The sequence below is a fragment of the Balaenoptera acutorostrata genome, chromosome 6 (assembly GCF_949987535.1).
Source record: "Balaenoptera acutorostrata chromosome 6, mBalAcu1.1, whole genome shotgun sequence".
Lineage (NCBI taxonomy): Eukaryota > Metazoa > Chordata > Mammalia > Artiodactyla > Balaenopteridae > Balaenoptera > Balaenoptera acutorostrata.
Window position 1 is genome coordinate 13,916,060 of NC_080069.1, and position 6,661 is coordinate 13,922,720.

Consider the following 6,661-nt stretch of genomic DNA (forward strand, 5'->3'; position numbering starts at 1 on the left):
TCATTGTATTAACATAAAACATGGTTGTTTTAAAGAAAAAAATGTAACCAAGAGTTTGTACAAATGATATGCAGATCTAGCAAAAATTGTGAGGATTGGCAAAGGGCTAATATTAGGGAAACATCATTACAATTATTGACATTAGCACCAAGCTTCCTGGACATATTTAGGGATTAAAATTGCAATATCTTGAAAAGCCATTAAAAAGAGAATCCAGGATTGTATTATTGGGATGATCCTTATTGATAAAAGAAATACAGACTTGGAACAAATATACTATTAGTGGTTTTGAAGATTTAGAACAGATACATTTTGAAAAGGGCATTGTATTATTTCCTTGGTCAAGATCAGTCCTTTAAATTTTTTTTTAAATTTTAAATTTAAAAAAAATTTAAAAATTTAAAAAAATTAAAAAATTTTTTTCCAGGCCTTTAAAAAAAAAAATCTAAAAACACTTACTGCTTATATCACAGAATCCTGTTTTTCTTTTTCTAAGTGGAATATTTTGTTTATTTTTAACATTATTTCCCCCAATTAGTAAAACACTGAAAATACAAACCTCCATCGACCAAATCAAGACTCAGTGCTGCAGATAAGCCTGTGTGCGTGTGTGTGTGTGTGTGTGTGTGTGTGTGTGTGTGTGTGTGTACCAGAACCATGCATCTGAGGCTGGAGGTTTCTTGTTAAGAATGTTAGAGATTCCAGTCCTGCTTCTTCTGGACACATTGATATAAATGCCACAAGGTCCTTTGTGTCCCAACCCCAGAGGAGCAAGTTAAGGCCCCTCTCACCTTGAGGTTCTCTGAGTTCTGGTTTGGGATCTAAACACCTGGAGGTTGAAGACTTCCATCCCTCCCCAATGTTACCTTTTTATCAGATGCTTTTATTTTTATTTCAAAAATATAATTTAAAAATTTGGGGATGAAGGTTGGGCTAAGTAAAGATTTTGACACCTGAAAATGTTTTTGTCAATTATGTTTTCCCAGTAACCGCTCTCAGGGAAATAGTGATAAGAAATGCAAGTTGCTTATAATCCCCCAAATAATCTGCTCTGGGGAAAGAAAGGGTCAGGTGGTGGAGAATTCACTTTGAAATGACATGACACCAAGCAACTGACTATGTTTCCAATATGACCTTTATTGAGCAACTACTGCTGTGACGTTTAACATCAATCAACGAAAAGTTGCAAACTGCATGTCAACGAGGTTCTCCCATGAACAAAAGTCCTTTTTAAATGCACCAGTGAGGTAAACATAATTATTCATAATATAGCTTTCTTAAGGCTAAGAGAGTTCTGTGTTTCATTTATTATTTTTGGCTCAGTTGGTTCTTTGCATAATATACCTCAAGACATCCCCCCAAGCGCCCCCCTTCCAACAGCTTAGGAAATTGGCCACTTCCCCAGGTACATACAGTATCATGCATTCGAATCGCCCAAACACTGGGGAGGGAGCACCCTGGGCTTGCATGCAGGTCCCTCATATTGCACAAAGTAAAATACAATGCCTGGAGCCCCCATGGGAGAACCCGTTCTGTTTTGAAGCTGTCAATCACATGCATTTTGAAATTGTCATATGGCTTAACCTTTTGCGATGGACTCGTCTACTAGTCACTCTGGGTGACTTCCTTTACTACGGCGTGTGAAGTGACCTTCTCTACCTTTTTGGTAGACACTAATTTCTCCTCAAAGGTCTCTTCATGCTCTTCGACCTTTTGAGTGACGGTTACAGACTTGGTGATATACTTGGTAGCACCATCTCCCCCCTCACTGGTGGTCTTGTCTACCATTTTGGTGACCACCACTTTCTCCTCACCTCTGTCACCACCCCTCTTTTCATCTGCTGGGCTCAAGTCTAGCCCGTTGGTGACAACCCCTTTCTTCTCTTCTCCCCCACTGCCCTTCTCCTTAGCTTCCTGCACGTGCTCCTCTTTCCCTTCCACCTCCCCATTGATGGCTATGTCTTCCTTCCTGGAATCCTTCAAACCCCCCTCCTCCTTCTTCCCCACCTCTTCCGCTTTCTCCTTCTCCTTCTCTTTCTCCTTCTTCTCTTTCTCCTTCTCCTTCTCTTTCTCCTCCTTCTCCTTCTCTTTCTCCTTCTTCTCCGTCTCTTTCTCCTTCTCCGTCTCTTTCTCCTTCTCCCGCTGCTGTGGCTTTTCCTCCTCTTTGGCCTCCTTCTCCCAGCTCACCTTTGCTGGCCTGGCGGCCGCCTCCCCCACGACTCCCTCCTTCACTGGGGATTCAGCCTTTTTCTTCTCTGGCACATCCTTCCGCTTCTCCTCCTTCTTCTCTCCCTTCTCTTCCTTGGGAGCTTCCTTTGCTTCTTCCTTCTTTGCTCCCTCCACTTTCCCTTCCTCCTCTTTCTGTTCTCCTTTCTCGGCTCCAGCTTCTGCTTTGGGCTTCACCTCTTCCACGGGTGACTCTGGCACCGGGGACCTGGCTTGCTCCGGCTTCTCCACCTTGGCTTCTGCCACCAGCTCCTCCTTGGGAGACACTTCTTCACCCTTTTCCTCCATTTTCTTTTCCTCCTTAGCTTCGGCGGCTTCCTCTCCTTCACCTTCAGGCTCTGTTTCTCCTTCCTCTTCCTGCTCACCTTCCTCTTTTTCACTAGAAACTTCCTTCTCAGAGCCTCCTTCCTCAGCTTGGTCTGATTTAGCGCCCTCCTCTTCCTCCTCTTCCTCTCTGCCCTCTTCCTCCTCTCCTTTAAGTTCAGGTGCAATAGCTTTCACCGGAGACTTTTTGGCAGCTACAACTTCTTCTTCGGCTTCTTTTTTCTCTTTCTTTTCTTCAGCCTCTTCTTCCTTGCCCTCTTCTTTCATGGAAACTGTCAATTCCTCTGCAATGGCCGTCAGGGCTTCTTCCATTTCTGATTTCTCATCTTCCACCTTGGTTTCCTCTATGATCTCCTCGACAAATTTGTGTTGGACCTTTAGCTTGGGAGCCTCTACCTTGGTTTTCTGAAACTTACTGGATATTGTGATGGAGGGCTGTCGGTGCGTATACAGCGGCCCAGTGATGCTTCCTGCAAATGTGCTAAATCTGGTCTCTTCACCCTCCAGGAGTTTCCTAAGGAGAGAATCAAAGAAGGCAAGACGTAATTAAAATCTCACTGGGCCTTCTGAACTTCATTACAGTATGTGTAACGTGGTAGATACCTTTGAATAAATAGAATCGCTTGAAGTAACACTTGCTATCATTTCACTAGTATATTGCGTCATATTCAATGACAGAAACAGATTCTCAGGCACAATCAGCCAGTCACCCGATGCAGTAACTAACCACGCCCAATAGTCCACTCACTACACCCAGCTACCAAATCTCAGCTCTGCCGCAATCCATTTGGTGCAACATGAATACGCTGAAAAGCTCCCTAGAGGCCAAAAAGGCCTTAAGTGACGTTCTTGAGCATTTGGACTTTCAAGATGTATACTAAATGTCTTTTAGCAAACATTCAAAAATTTTACAAAGCTATTTAGAATATATTAGAATTCAAGCTATATATATCATAGCTAGGTGCTAATATGTGCGTATCAAGTTATAAACTGGTCTGCGATTTTAATCATAAAGTGTCTATTTTATATAACTATTCAGCTTTCCTGAAAAGACAGATGGCTCTGAGCTGAGTGCAATTTATTCTTGTAATATGAATGATCTTACTGGTAAAAAAACAGAAAGAAAAACAACCCCTCCCCCCCCCCCAAAACTATTAGTCAAGGATTTTCACCTATGAACTTAGTCAACAGCAAGGTGACATCAGTTAATATATTTATAATCTCTTCTCTTTCTCTGGATGTATATCTAGATCTATAAACATAAATCTAAATAAAAAAATATATATTCTATCAATCAATCATATTTATTCTCAGCCAGATGATGGCAATAGTAAGCTGTAACTGAGCGAGAAATGGAACGTCCTGGTGTTTGTCCTTGACATTACACAGTTGAAAAGCTGAAAGCACTAGATGAAATATTAAAAACTAAAATTCTGTTTTTGTTTCAAATATTTGAAAACAATTGTTTCGCTAAAATAAAAAAGTTTAAGCATAAGCACTGAAATTAATCGGTGCTCTTCCTCTAAACACTTTATTCAAACATTTTAACTACTGTTTACTCTTTTAAAGCTGCATAAAAAGTTGCAATGCTTTAATTACTTTTTAATTAAGAAAGAAAACCAGGCACTGATTTAAGACTCCTGCAACCTGCTTGCTTTAACTTAAGTGGTGAAGGTTCCTGCCTAAACGGCCTCTACGGTGAGGCTACTATGTCGGCCACGTCCGCCGCGAGCACGGTACCTGTATGCAGCGATCTCGATATCTAGAGCCATCTTGACGTTGAGGAGATCCTGGTATTCTCTCAAATGACGAGCCATTTCCCACTTTGTGCCCCGAAGCTCATTTTCCAACTGCTGGATGGTGTCCTGAAAGAGACACAGCCACAGACTTATCCTTCCAAACAGCCACTTCTTTCGCGAACCACACCTCCTCCTTCTTCCTCCTCTCCCTCGACTCCCTCCAGCTCTGCAAACCTCGGGTACCGCTCCCAGACCCCCTCCCCCCTTAAAGTAAAAATCTAAGGAATTCACAAACAAACGAACAAACAGAATCAATAAGACAAGTAGACATTTCCTGGGCACACCACGCACTGGGACCAGCGGATCTAGAACAGGTCTCAGCAGGAAACACACATGCATGGGGAAACCCCACGGCTGACCTGGCCCTTCCCATCTGAGCCCTTTGGGCTGAAACCAATTTTGGGAGTTCTTCCGATCACGGCTGGAAAAGTTGAGAATACATGAGTTTCTGCACAGCTATCCTAAAGTTGCTGCTTTATCAACTACCGGAACGTATACCTCCTACTTTAAACGCGCAAGCGTGCAAAACTAGAACTCCTAAGGAAAAGAAGCACGTTTTGAAAACGATCAGGGGTCTTCGAGCGGGGGATGGTGCGTGGGGGAGGCGTGTGGAGGGGATGGGGAGGGACGAGGACGCTTTGAGCCTCCAACTTGGGTCTGCGTCGCGCGCGCGCGCACTGGCCAGCGGCCGCTAGGGAGCGCGGCTGAGAGCGCGGCGGGGCGCGGGCCTGAGTGTCGGGGGCGCGCGGCGCTGGCGCTGGCGCAGGCTGGCCGCGCAGCCGCTGTTCCTACCTGGTAGCTGCTCAGGTCGTGGTTGTGCCGCTCCTCGATGTCGCTGAGCTGCCGCTCCAGGGATTCCTTGGTGCCGCGCACCGACTCGAGCTCGATGCTCTTGGACTGCAGTTGGCGCCGGTACTCGGCGATCTCTTCCTTGGCGGAACGGATGGCCTCCTTGTTCTGCTCGGCTGCCTCGGTGAGCTTGGCGTAGCGGCACTTAAACCATTCTTCGGCCTGGTGCATGTTCTGGTCCGAGTGGCATTCGAGCTGGGAGCGGATCTCCTTCAGCGCCGACGAGATGTCTGTCTTCAGGTAGTCTTTGCGCTCCACGGTGACGTGGGACGCCTGGATCTGGGCCAGCAGGTCGGCCACCTCCTCCTCGTGATTGCTCCGCAGGAAGGCCACCTCATCCTGCAGCGACTGCACTTTCTTGTCCAGCTCCACCTTGACCAGCGACGACTCTTCGATGTCTTTGCGCAGCGCGCGGATGGCCGCCTCGGTGTCGTCGCGCAGCCGTGCCTCCTCCTCGAAGCGTTCCTTGAGCCTGTGGATGTCCTCTTCCAGGTGGTCCGAGTCCAGCTGCACCTGAGCCTTCTCGTGGTTCACCAGCTCCAGCGTGGCGCGCAGCTCGCGGATCTCCTGGTCGTACGCGTCGCCCAGCTGGGCGTGCGAGGCCTGCTTCTGCCGTAGCGCCTGGATCTCCACCTCGATCTCCTTGTTCTGCTGCTCTAGGTAGTGCACTTTCTCGATGTAGCCCGCGAAGCGGTCGTTCAGCCCCTGCAGCTGCTCCTTCTCATTGGAGCGGGACAGCTTGTAGTCGCCGCCCGGCCCAGAGCCGCCGTTAAGCAGGGACGAGGACTGGCTGAAGTCGAGGCTGCTCTCGGCGGAGCTGAGCATGGCCGAGCTGTAGGCGAGGCGCGGGGCGAGCGCGCTGCGCTTGTAGGAGGAGGACACGGTGCTGGGCGAGCCGCGGGACCATGACTGCGAGCGGAAGCCGCTGGACGGGGAGCCGCTGACGCGGCTGAAGCTCGAGCGGGTGTCGGTTACCCGCCGGTAGGCGGACGGGTTGCCCAGCGAGTCCAGCGTGTAGCTCATCTTGGAGGCTTCGGGGCGTGTGGCTGGCACAGCGTTCTGCTGCCCTCGCCGCAGCCCCTTTATAGCCGCGGCGGCTGGTCCTGGGCCAGGGCCCCGCCCAGTGGAGGCGGCGGCCGAGGAGGCGGGGACTGCGGGTACCAGGCCGTGGGGATGGGTGGGGGCGGGGGGTGAAGACAGCCCAGCAGTGATTCAGCGCCCGCTCCACGTGGCCCCGCGCCGCATCGGACCCCGGACTTTGCTACCTTGGCCCCGACCCCTCCCCCCAGCTCTTCTTTCGGTGCCAGACCACCTGTCCCCTCCCAAGCCCCCCTCTCTCCATTACTCTTCACCTTCGGATTGCATTTTACACCCCCAGTGGGAGTATTCACCCAACGCCCTTTCTTTGTTCAGTCACTCTCCCACCGTTCGGGCCGCTTTTCTAGCGACCCCCTAGCCACTTT

At 48.7% G+C, this 6,661-nt stretch overlaps 1 protein-coding gene across 1 annotated transcript; it reads right to left on the reverse strand.

Annotated features, from left to right (window-relative positions):
- Nucleotides 1-1,117: 1,117 nt before the first annotated feature.
- NEFM (neurofilament medium chain) lies at nt 1,118-6,341 on the reverse strand. The gene is made up of 3 exons (XM_057549473.1): nt 5,142-6,341; nt 4,291-4,415; nt 1,118-3,064 (listed from the first exon to the last, which is right to left on the reverse strand). The coding sequence occupies exons 1-3, from the start codon at nt 6,219-6,221 to the stop codon at nt 1,606-1,608; spliced, it is 2,664 nt and encodes an 887-aa protein (XP_057405456.1). The 5' UTR covers nt 6,222-6,341; the 3' UTR covers nt 1,118-1,605.
- Nucleotides 6,342-6,661: the final 320 nt, after the last annotated feature.

What these genes read in the sequence shown, in the direction of transcription:
- NEFM (XM_057549473.1), bottom strand. Translation starts at nt 6,221, where the DNA reads ATGAGCTACACGCTGGACTCGCTGGGCAACCCGTCCGCCTACCGGCGG. An exon ending in ACGACCTGAGCAGCTACCAG is followed by an intron (nt 4,416 to 5,141) that starts GTAGGAACAGCG and finishes TGTCTCTTTCAG; the next exon opens with GACACCATCCAGCAGTTGGA. An exon ending in ATCGAGATCGCTGCATACAG is followed by an intron (nt 3,065 to 4,290) that starts GTACCGTGCTCG and finishes TTCTCTCCTTAG; the next exon opens with GAAACTCCTGGAGGGTGAAG.